Source organism: Accipiter gentilis, chromosome 23 (genome assembly GCF_929443795.1).
Source record: "Accipiter gentilis chromosome 23, bAccGen1.1, whole genome shotgun sequence".
Taxonomy (NCBI): domain Eukaryota; kingdom Metazoa; phylum Chordata; class Aves; order Accipitriformes; family Accipitridae; genus Astur; species Astur gentilis.
In genome coordinates this window covers 11,756,809-11,769,077 of record NC_064902.1, presented here as the reverse complement: position 1 = coordinate 11,769,077, position 12,269 = coordinate 11,756,809, and the positions used below count along the sequence as shown (strand labels likewise).

At 38.0% G+C, this 12,269-nt stretch overlaps 1 protein-coding gene across 4 annotated transcripts in view; it reads left to right on the top strand.

Moving 5' to 3' along the window:
* The window catches only part of EEFSEC (eukaryotic elongation factor, selenocysteine-tRNA specific), a 131,455-nt gene that overhangs the window by 25,865 nt on the left and 93,321 nt on the right, over positions 1 to 12,269 (top strand). For 3 of the 4 annotated variants that reach the window (XM_049826345.1, XM_049826347.1, XM_049826348.1), the window contains exon 2: positions 9,035 to 9,242. In XM_049826345.1, coding sequence (XP_049682302.1) covers positions 9,035 to 9,242 — 208 coding nt within the window. Of the gene's footprint in view, positions 1 to 5,186; positions 5,281 to 9,034; positions 9,243 to 12,269 lie in introns of those variants that run through there. The other variant, XM_049826346.1, reaches the window with a different exon arrangement.

Sequence of the window (12,269 nt, the reverse complement as noted above, 5' to 3'; positions counted from 1 at the left end):
TCCATCACCAGGGTGTGCCGGAGTGGATACCTTTTCAGCATGCCCCACTTCGCTGATGACTGCTTCTAAGTAGCTGGCTGTGTACAAATAGCTATGTAGATTAATGCAATAACAGAGTAAAGTGTGTTATTGCCCTGGCTTAGAAATGCCTTTTTGACTTGGATGTTTTAACTTTACAATGGAAGTGAAGGGAAAAAAAAAATCTACTCTCATGCTTCTGAAAGTATGCTTAAAGTAAAATGGAGCCTTTCCTTGTCTGTAGAAGCATATATCCTTAGCTGTGCCTGTTAGGCTGCTCTCACTTACGTGTAGGCTGAGGGAAGGTTAGGTGCAGTTGGCTTCTGTTTGTGTTGGGGAGAGGGGAGGAAAAGTGTAGGAAATTCTTCTGTTACCTAAATTTAAAAGATCCATAGCAATCTCTTGTTGATAGCGATTTCTATTTGGGAGCCTTTGGAGAAAGAATTCTGTTTTATTGCGTGTATTTTTCACAAAACTACGTGTAATCTTAATGTGTGTTTAACCCGTGAATTTAGTCAGATCATAATGAGGGCTTCCTGTACTTGCCTTGTTTTGTAACGGTCTCTCCTCTATAGTGGTGGAAACTGCAGAAGCGTTCAGACATTTCTCAGGCTGATGCTTTTGATCTCCCTCAGTCAAAGAAGAGTAAACACCTCAAGAATTAATCTTCTCTGTAACCATCGCTGCTGACTGAGCAGTGTGAGTCCTTACTGTTCTCCAAATAAGTAAATCAGGGAGTCATTGGAAAATAATAAGTTGAGAGATGTCAGCAGCTCAATGCTAAATTTGCGTCCGTGTCACAGGGTCAAGTGTATCCTTTTTTCCTCATGTTTTCAGAGTACCCCACCTCAACGCCCAGGCCTCCTGCGCTTGCCTGTTTTGGGCTGGAACACCCTGCTGCTCCCCTTGCACTGCAGCTCCTGACCCAGAAGTCTGACAGAGTTCACAGTGTTTCAGAGACTATAAACAGAAGCATGCAGTGAGAAAACTTATTCAAAGTATTATTTACTTTGTAGTAAGAATAAAACACTTGGGGGGGGGGGGGGGAAGGGAATTCAAAATCATTGGTCTACATGCATAGTTGTTCTGCCCGAAGCTTGCCTTCCCATAATAATGAATTACTTGGGCCTAAGATCTCCAGGTGTCCCTAGAAAATGCATATGGGCAAATCTTGTTCTACACTCTTGAGTGTTTTTCGTTGGTTGGTTTTGTTTTTTTAAGTGTGTTACCTCTTAAAGCATTGTCTCCTCATAAAATGGTTTAGGTTGGAAGCAACCTCTGGAAGTCATCTGGTTTTCCCCTTTAAAGGTGGGTCAGCCATCTCTAAGTGGGCCACCTTTAAGCTAGATCAAGTTTCCCAAGGTCATTTAGGGCTTCCTGGATGACCATGTGTACAACACTTCTCTGAAGATGATAAACGCAACGCAGGACTCCTTACGTACTAAAGTCTTGCGAAGGATCTCTTGATGACCTTCTTTCTTCCCGTGTTGTAATGCTTTTTTTGAGAGAGTTTTCACTTTAAGGTTTGTTTGGTTTTTTTCCCTCAGTAAACCATAAGTTTGATATAAGCTTATTCCCATGTGCAATATTGCAATAGCTACAGCATATAATAATAAATTATTGGAAGATATGCCTCAGTCTTTCTTAGTGTGACCTTCATGGAGGCCTTATCAGCTTTGTTCATGCTATTTCAGCATGGTGAATCAAGCTTATTGACACACTCTAATCATTATAGGCATTTCCTCCCTTTGAAGAACACAGACTTGTTTCTGACACATAGTTAGAACATAAACAAGTAAGATCCTCGGATGACTTGACAAAGGAGAGGGTAGAGGCCTTCATTGCCTTTATCCTCTTCAGGACAATATTGCACACTGTTTCATCTGGGAGAAGAAGTATAAAGTATATTCCAAGTGGATTCTTGTGTGAGCTTTTTTTGCAGAAGAATGCTTTTATTCCTTATTAGCAATTATCTCTTTCCATCACTGGCTATTTGTAGTTGAGTTGAACTCAGGATTACAAATAAATAACTGTAAAAGATAGGTTAATTTGACGTATAAGAAATGGACTTAGAATTATGCCCTTATGGTCATCCTGCTTTTTCTTTGTAGCTCTCAGTTTAGGGAAGACTTTAGTGGCTGGTTTTCATTTAAAGGGACTTTGTGCAACCAGTGGTTTCTTTGTTGTTCAGAAATGAAATATAATGCGTGTAATTCTGAGCTTTACTGTGTGTTCAGAATTCTTGTGGGTTGCCAGTCTGACCCTCACTATCAGAGATATTCCAAGCTATCCAGAGTTTGAAGCTGCACAGCTCCCTGGTTGTGCCTACAGCTGCTGAAATCTTTAGGAATGGCATGCCTGGGAAACAGTGGTGGGACACTTGAACTCCATGAGTTCCTGTTCTTTTCAAAGTGTTCCCTAACGAAAGTTGTGGTATGGGTTTTGATCCATGATTTGCATTGCTTTACAGAGGGTTTCTTTATGTGTAATTCATGCACTCCAGTTGTGTGCATGTCTCTCTCTCCCCTCATACCTCCTACTTATGTTTAAATTTGGGAGACTTCCTGTCCTGTAAAACATCTTCCTTATTCATCACAATGCCTCCCCTAAGGTACCTAGTAAAATCCTGTGTGACTTGTAGCATCTCCCAAGGTGTTACTGTATATGAAAGCAGGGCATAATTTGGTTGTTTCTGAGTAAAGGTTCTTAACAAAAAAAAAAGGGGGGGGGGGGGAAGGAGGCTAGGAAGAGGGAAGTTTCATACTCGCTGCATGATATAGACAATATTTCCTGAGACAGGAGATACTAACCTCAAAGAATTTAAAATAAAACATTGATTTTATTATTTTTTTGAAAGGGGAATAGGGGAGGCAAAAATGCTAGAATAGTCGGTCTTTTTATCCGATGTGCAGATGAAATTGATTAAACCTTAAAAACTCGCCTCAGTCCACCCGGTTTATTAATTGAAGAATTTCCTCTTCCCCAGAATGGGAAGTGCACATTAAAACAGAGCTTTGCCCCTGAGTAGCAATGATACTTGAGAACGGTACATTTTCTACAATCCTATTTTCTCTTCTGCACTAGAGGAAATCCTAACATGGTATAAAAAGCATATTTAAAAAAAAAAAGTATGTTTAAGGAAGTCCTCTTTCATTTCCTTGTAAAGCATGAAATCAAATTATAGCCCATGGCCCACAATTATTTTATTTTTACATTTCAGATTCTGTTTTCTTCTTCCTTTCAGTGCCTGTGAGCAGGAGCTGTACTGTTTGTGCAAAGTCAGCTAGAAAGGTTACCACAAACAGGACAGGGACACAGTAGCTTAAAGAAGCCATGAGTTGGAATCTGTGCCTGTGTTCCATGCTTGCATGTCATGCAAAACCTCCCTCTCATTCACACAGGGACTCAACCCCCTTTTCTTCTTCCTTCCACTAGCCCAGGTTTTACTGTTTGGAGCCAATTCGGCTTTATCTTGATGGATTACGGGGAATCTAATGCAATACTAAACATATGGTTGCCAAAATAGTAGTACTTGTAATAATATTCTTGATCTACATTTGTTGGAGAGAAAACAATTGAGATTCTGCCTGTTTATTGAAAATGCCTTTTGGTTCTCTTTTTCAGTAAGGATGAAATTGCTAGCTAGTTTAGTGCTTGGAGTCTATAACTGAATGGTTCTGAAAGTGGGCACAGTGCACATATAATGAAATAGTACTAAGCTTTTGGAGATGATAAAGTAACACAAGAGGCTGAAATGTTTTGATTTTTTTCCTATAGACCTAATAATGCCCTCTCACTTGCTGTAAATGTTGCGCTTTGCCCTATGGCTCCATCTACACACGGCTCAGTCTGGGAGTTTGGGTATATAATTTATAAGCATGCAACAGGTTGCACAAACAGAAGGTATTTTGTGCATGTACATGCAGAACTGCAGCAGCTTCTGCGGTTGGGGTTGGAGGGCATTTGTTAAGGCGTAATGTTTGGTTCCAAAATAAACTGGGCAATTATAGTGCTTTACAGTTTTTAAAAATGCAGCTTGTAGGTTGGGTCGTCACATGGTGTTTCCCTGTGAATACTGGTATAGCAGATCTAGTTTTACTAATTGTATGCTTTTGCGTAAGGATGTGAGATAGTAGTATGTAAACGTTGCGGAGTTTGCTTTAGCTTTGGTGGGCAAAATCAAGTGTGCTTTATTTGTATAAGCTGCATGGGAATCAAAGGTGGATGTGACACTACTGAACACATTTACAAGGAGTGAATCTAATGCAGGGGATGAAGGTCTGCAGCCTTGTTGCTTAGAAATCTGGGTTGGCTTTTCTTCCTATTTCAGTAAACGTTCAAAGATATAATATACTAAATAACATAAATGCGGAGAATGCAATGAATTTTCTCCTAAAGATTAAAAGTTCATTGATGCATTTTTAATGCATACTGTTCTTCTGGGTCTTCTTGTCTTTTTTTGTGTACTCAGCAGTTGGTGAGCTATTTCAGGATCAAGAGTGAGAGCTAGCTATGAATGATGTGTTGCAGGTGGTACTGTTTTGCTCTTCCCTTGAAGAAATGGAGATAATGGCCAGTTTAGGGAAACTGAGTTGCTGCCTCCTCTTTTGAAACTTGTCATAGTCTGATGTCTCTGATTCAACTAGTCCTGTAAGTAAAGAGTAGTAAATTACTTCCCTGGCAACTGTTCATAATCAGATACTCCCCAAAATTCAGAAGCAAGAGTGGGTTGGATGCGATTGTTCAAAGTAGGGGCTAGACTTCTTCTTTCTCTTCTCTGTGAAGGTGTTTTTCTTAATATCAGAGTTCTGTGTTACCTGTCACTTTTGTGGTACAAATAAGTGCTGCTGTCTCCAGGTTTAGCTGGCACTTCTTGCAGTCTTTTCTCTAGGATGCTGTGCTGCTGGTCTTGTTGCATTTTTCCTGTATTTGACTGTCATCCAGATTCTCTCTGTTCATGTGTTATCTTTCTTTGTTTTTCTTCACTCAGACTATCTACTTTACTCTGTTTTTGCTGTGGTTTAACTGCTATCTTGCAATATAATTCCCATCTTTCCCCACCCCCTTGTGTTTTCTGATGACAACTAGTTTGTTTCATTTGCTTTTTACAGGGCTACATCTGAGCTGTATGTCATCACATGAAGGATACTCCGATAGTTGATCTTTTATTTTCAAGCAGTGAGACATCACACGTCAGGAGCGCTCTCTGTCTTTCCAAATGTTCTTGAACACCTCTTTCATAGATGAAACAGCAAATAAAAGGTTACACCCTTGTCTTTTTCTGTAGGGGAAATTGTTTGAATACCTTAGTTTATCGTTGATTCTGTATGACCTGCTTCAATGCAGAGAAAATATTTTTTTTGTTTGTTGTGCTTCCTTATATGCAGACCTGTTCTTTGTGCCTCTGCTTCATTCAGAGTAATTTCAAGCCATTTGCCTGCTTTGAGGGCTCAGGGAACACTCATCTCTTCCATATTGCTTTTGTTAACTGTGTAGGATCATATCCTGTCTCCTTTTTTGAGAAAAAGCAAAGCGTTTCAGGTTTTTTGGTTTTGTTTTTTTTTTTTTGTTCCATTTTGCACAAGAGCCCATGGTAGGCATTCTGTGGTCAGATAGTGCAGGCTTATTGGGTGATATTGTCACCTTGTTTTGTTGTTGTTATTGGTTTTGGAGTCTTCGCTTGGTATGGCTGTAATGTTTTTATGCCTCAATTAAAAGGTCTTTCCAAGTGAGATTATGTATGTGAGAATACCCTTATAATCCATCCTCACTTCACCTTTCCTAGTTAAATTTTGCTCTGCTGTAGAAAATTCTTCAGGAATGTTGTTCCTTTTGTTGACCGAAATCTAACATGGTAGTGAGTTGATTGATTACTAGTGTGATAGAGATTATTTAAATAGTGAATATGAAGTTAAACATATTGTAAGTCTGCTATTACTATTTACATGCTATGAGGAAAAAGTATAGTGAATGAGATGTTACACATTCAGGGGGGCGGGGCTTATAGTTTACCTGTGATCTGCCAACTTTCCTGATTAGAAACATTACATTTGTGAATCCCTGTGCACTTCGTTTTGACTTCCTAGGTTATTTCATTTTAGTATTTAATGAACTTAGTATTTAATGCATGGGTGAAGGGCAACTAAGGAAATGGGTTCTAGAATAAAACAAAAGGTAAAACTGTCTAGAAGATGGAGAGATTGGGAAGAAGGTGAATTGTCAAAGATGGTTTATTAAACAGCTCAAAGAAGAAAGTTGAGGAACTAAATCTCAGCATTATTTTTTTTGCCTTGTTACCCAAGGGTCCTGTAAACTTGAGCATTCATGTCTTGATATGTGTGAGTAGACATGTACAAAACATCCTCATGCCTCAGGGAGAATCCAATTAAAATATTTCTGTCAATGCTGTCCTGATCTTTCCCTTGGTTCCATGACTCTGTTGAAGGGCAGCAGCTTCCCACCCTGCTTGGGTGCCAGCTCTCCCCCTGCCGTGCTTTCTGTTCCATCTTGCAACATCTCTTATGAACTGTGGCCAGTCAGCACGTTAAGGCTTTGGAGGAGGCACAATAGTTGTACTGAGACACGTATTTGCAAACTTGGGTATGCTGCTGTTTCCTTGACTTGTAATATATTTTTGTCTGGAGTGTTGTGATATATTTTCTGGTGTTTCTGGAGTTTTTCCAGGGACTGTACAGTTATTTTTCCTTTGTTCATCTTCTCTTGCTATGAAATGTCCCAAGGTAGACATTCTTGACCTTCTAGCAACTGGGCTGATGATTTTTATGGCTCTTTTAAAGTGTTGCTAATAAATTCATAAATACAGCAATTACAAGTATTTGCTTTATAACAAATGTATTCAAAGCAGTTGATTTAATGTTTCAAGATAGTGGCCCTTGTACTGAAACTGCATATGACATTTTCGGTGCAGATTTTGTCTCCTGTTGGAGGGAAGAGATACCACACCATGTATAATGCATCTTATCAGCCACCCTTTTCAAGGCCATATTTGGATCTGGTTACTTTGGCTTAATTCTGGAGCTTAAGGATTGCTGTGCTCTGGTAATCATAACACAGTTAGCTAAAACTTAAGCTACAGTGTTGTTATTTTACTAGATGCACTTTTTATAGTATTAATAATCAATTTGACTCCATGGTTTGGTTTTATTTATTAATTCCCATTCATTTTAAGGATGTCACCTGTGTAGTAAGAATTAATGTGTGGTATAGTTTAATACAAAATATGGGTATTGTATTAAATTTTAAAAAAAACAAACCCTGCTGTAGGTACTCACAAAAGTGCATGCATTCTGATTAACTTGGAACTATTTTCATGCTGTTCATTCCCCCTGCTTTCTATCCTTTAGATCTGCACTTCTGTATGGTGTATAAAGTCTAGGCCTTTTGTATAGCCTTGATGATTCTTGTGTTATAATTTAAGCAAGTTCTAAATGAATACAAATTCTTGAAACAATAAAAACGAAAAATACTTTTGAAGATATAAAGTCTCTCCATTTTGTGATGGAGCGATATTTGAAATGATCGGTTAAAATTCTCCAGGAGCTTTGGAAGTGCTGTAATTATCCAACTAGTGCTCTGAAGGATTTAGCATTCATTATTACAAGTTGAAAGCTGTGGTAGGTTAGAAATAGTTATTTGTAACAATTTTTTTTTGTTGTAGCTCCCACCCACTCATTCACCCATGCACTTCAACCTAAGAATTATTTCCTATCCTGAGTTCATGGGAATTATTTACAAGGGTAGCTGTTGTCATAGCCATTGTATAAGCTAAAAAAAAAAAAAAGCATGGTGGGAGGAAGGTTGGAGAGGGCGAAGGAACAAGGAACAGTTGTATCAATTTCTTGTTCTTCTGATCAAAAGCTTAAAGCAAATAGTGAAAGCACTTAAATTAATGCTGCAATTTTGCATGATTTCTAGCTTCTATCATCTTTCAAAATGTGTTTTTTGACATATGAATTTCTGGTAGTTCAGCTTTAGATTTGTTTTAGTTTTTTAATGTTTAAACTTTCCCAACATTAAAGTCTGTTGCACTTTGCTCCTCTGATATTCAGAGTTTTTCAGTTACCTGGAATGAGACAGGAAAATTCTGAATGTAAATAGTGGAAGGCCCAACATCCATCAAAACCTTCCTTGAAAACTAATTTAAATCCATGAAATTCAGGTTGCTTCAATCAAAGAATTAAGGTTTCATGACAATGATACTTTGAAAAATAAAATAAAAATAATCCATAAGCATGATATGTAACTTTGCCTAAAAATTAGGAACTTTTTCTTGAGAAGATATAAGAATTGGATCTGTGGCTGTGTATGAAGTACATATTCAGATTACGTAGATCTGAATTGGGGCAGAATGACAATATATTGCAGGATTTAAATCACCTCATTGTCACATTGAGGGATTGTAGGAATTTATTTAGACTTGAATAGGTTGAACCTGCTTCTGGTGGTGGTCATCTTTTTACTTTTTTCAAATTCTGGAATCTGAAAGAAGTAGTGGTGGGAAGCAGGTGGGGACTGAGGATTTTAGACATAGTTATGTGGCATGTAGTTGGCTCTTATTGGGGTTGCTCCGAATGTGCAATTGTCTGTGATGCTGTTGTGTGTTTCTTTGGCTGTACCATATTCTTGCTTAGCTTCTTGGATCAACTTTTTAAATCAAGGCAAATGTCATGCTTGTGTTGCTGCAAGGGTAATTTTCTTAATTTTTGTTTTTAAATGCAGTGATAACATCCTTAAACTTGAACTGTTAATATGGAGGAATATGTAACCTGTCACATGCGTCCGTATTTTTTATGAACTGATGGTAGCATATAAAAACTTAAGTTCCTGGGGTCTTATTTTCAGACACAGCTGTGTATGCGATGCTTACTTTGACTTGTGTTTTGTTCCTATATCTGGGCATTTGTACATATTCTGGCAATTTTTATGGAAACTATTTGAGAAAAAGTTCCTTAAGCTTTTTATGCTGCTGCAATACTGACTGTGAATTCTTCTCCAGGTGCCCAGATTATTGATTTGATGATGCTTGTAATAGATGTGACAAAAGGGATGCAGACGCAGTCGGCAGAGTGCTTGGTAATTGGGCAAATTGCCTGCCAGAAGATGGTGGTAGTTCTGAACAAAATAGATCTCCTTCCAGAGGGGAAGAGACAAAGTGCCATTGAGAAGATGACTAAGAAAATGCAGAAGACCTTGGAAAATACGAAGTAAGTTCACAGTAATGTTAACAGCTAGCTTGTAACACAATATTTAACAAAAATACTTCATGCACGTTTCCCTTCTAACATGCTTTTAAACATACTGAGACATCTAGCAAAGATGATGAGGAGAGAGTGAGAAGATTACCAGAAACTCAAATGCAGTCCTGAATTTGGTATAGAGAAATATTTTTTCTATAATGAAGCTTTTCAGTTTAAAAGGCTGCTTGGAGTTCAGATGGGTTAAAACGTAGCCAGAATATCCAGGTGAAGAACTATTGGGTGTGTGTTTGTTTGGTATTTTGTCTTTTTTTGGGGGGGGGTGGGAGGAACGGGGAGTGGGAGCTGGATAGGTGGTTTAGTTTATGGGCTTGCAACTTGTCTTGTGATCTGCAAGTCTTTTTCACTCTGGAGAAAAGAAAGTGTTGTGGCTTTTCCTTAACTGAGGGTGAAAAATGTGATTGCCCCAACTAGGGAGAGCAGAATGATGGAAGTTTAGATAATGTAATATGGCTCTGGCTGGGATAATGTTTGTCAGCCCTGTTTAGGTAAATTAATTGAAGTACTTAATGAATGAAGTGCAGTGAGATTCATGAGTGGAAATGCGGCTGTTGTGAAGTGGGAAGATATCACAGGCACAATATTTATGTAGTGGTTACGCAAAGGGGACATTGACTCCCACATTTGTAGCTGTTAGGTTACTTTTTGATTTGAAGAATCAGAGGAATAGGATTCAGTGTACAGAGGAGAGAATTCCACCAGGACCAAAAAAGCAGAGCTTGGTTGGATATGGCAGTTCCTGCTTAGCTTATTTGTGATTGTAGCTCAGTGTCCCTTTTCAACTATGTAACTGCCACAACAGTGACTAGGGCGATCTTTGTGTCTTTCCAGCTCCTGTGTTGTTCTTGGGTCCGTTCATTGTGCTGGGAATGGTACAGAGGTCACCAAGAAAGTGAAATTCTCTCTTGTGAACTTAGTATCCTACAACTTTCACTTCTCTCTAGCAGCTGTTGATTTAAAGGCAAATGGTAAATAAATACAGGGTGGCTTGGTTTTCTCTGTAGGTTGCTGCCCCCACATTTTAGGGAGACAGAGAAAGGAGATGCCTGCAATATATCAAAGCATTTTGGATCAACAATTTTTTATAGCTGTGAGTTTGTTGATCAGATTCACAGGTAATCCCAATGGCAATAGCATTGAGGTAATAAAGTTGGGAAAACTTTAGCGATAACTATCTAATGGCTTTCTTATGATTTTATTTGGTTGTTTGAAAAGTTGATGTATAGAATGTGAATTAAGCAGTATTAAAATTAATAGTTATTTTTTAATCTTTCTCATCTGTGCCAAGCAGTTAATGATTTTTAAGAGAATTTATCTTAATATACTGCTTAGTTTTATTTTGACCTTCTTTTAGAATTTGTTTATACTTCTTGAATGGCAGTAATTGCTGCTTCAGGTGGTACTTCATTCTTGGTTTAGTCCAAGGTCGTGTTGTGAATGATTGGAAAAAAAGACCTTTCTAGTTGCATATTCATAAAAGGAAGACAAATTTCTGTAAGGAAACTGTTGTTCAGAAATACTTTTATGTACACTGTTTGAATGAAATCTTCTCTTTATATCCTGGAGAACAAATGGGTATTTACATCATGTCTTGAAAATTGGCAGACTTGGTCAAAACTGAATGGGAAGCAAGTTTTTGAAACAGTTGACATGCTTAACTGTGAGGTCCTTACCTCTTGCCCACCTCTAAAACAAGGATGTGTATCAGCTGATCACAACAGCTGTGATTCCACCTGGAGAGAAATGGTCCTATCACAATGTTTTAATTACGCATTTGAGCACTGGATCCTAGGAATGCTCTTTTATTGGATGTGTGTATATTGTTCTCGTAACAAAAATTTAGCTTTTGCATGTGCAGCCTGTGCATTATGGTGCTTTGAAACCACTGCTGACCTGGGCTTGATTGTAAAGTGCCTGTCCTGTTGCGTATCAGGCATGTGTTGTTTCTCAACAGCATCTTTCCTACTTTGAATTTCCAAATGCATGTTTTTAAACTGTTTTTTGTATTTCTAAACTACTCATTAATTAGCAGGGTGTGTGCTAAGACCATTTGACAGCTGCCTCTGACCCCAAACACTTGGCAATGAATTTTTTTCTAGGAATAGTTTACTTGATTATTATTTCTCTAAACAGAGGCATGCATGCACAATTCCATACCAGTAAGCTATTTTGAAGTCTGTTGCAGCTATAGAGTAGGTATTGCCACTGATACTGGGGAAATTATTGTAACGTTGTCAGGAGATTCCATAGAAGTTGGAAAAAAAACCCCATAGGCAGAGGAAAGTAACTGTTGTATATTTGAACAGTTTGACACTTGTAAACTTAACCTAATAAAAACTTGCTTGTTCCATGGATTGATACCAAAAATAAAAGCAAACTGTCCCTATGAATGGAATTTCTATTTTTTTCACAATTTTTTGCACATGCCAGCTTATATCTTTGTCCAGCAGGGTCTAAACTCTGCTGACAATAAATTGGTGTGATGGTGTAAGAGTTTTAGTAGGGCTGAATCGTGTCTGGAAGTGCCTCCAAAGGCAGTATCTGATTATTCCAGTTTGTTCTGGTATATGGGAAAAGGAATAAAGAACCTGGTTCAGCACAAATTTCTATTTATTGCAATACAGTGTCCTAAAGTATTTGTATGAAAATAAATTTCCAATAGTTTTATGATTAATCACAGGAATTTTCAGTGCACATTTTTATTACCCTTTGTCCCTAGATGCCTCAGACTTACAGCATATACACAAAGAAAATACCTTATATTCTTGATTACTGTTTGGTCACTAAATGAGCTTCCTCTATAGAACTTAGAATTTTTTCTGTATCAAGGCACTGTCTTTTTCCTCCAGTTCACTCTCTTTTTGAGATAAAAATCTATGGGGGGTGGGTGTCAAAAGGATGACTACAACATTTACTTTTGGTCAGAATCTTTTACATAAGAATCAAGTATCTATGAGAACCAATCAGTTTTTGTGT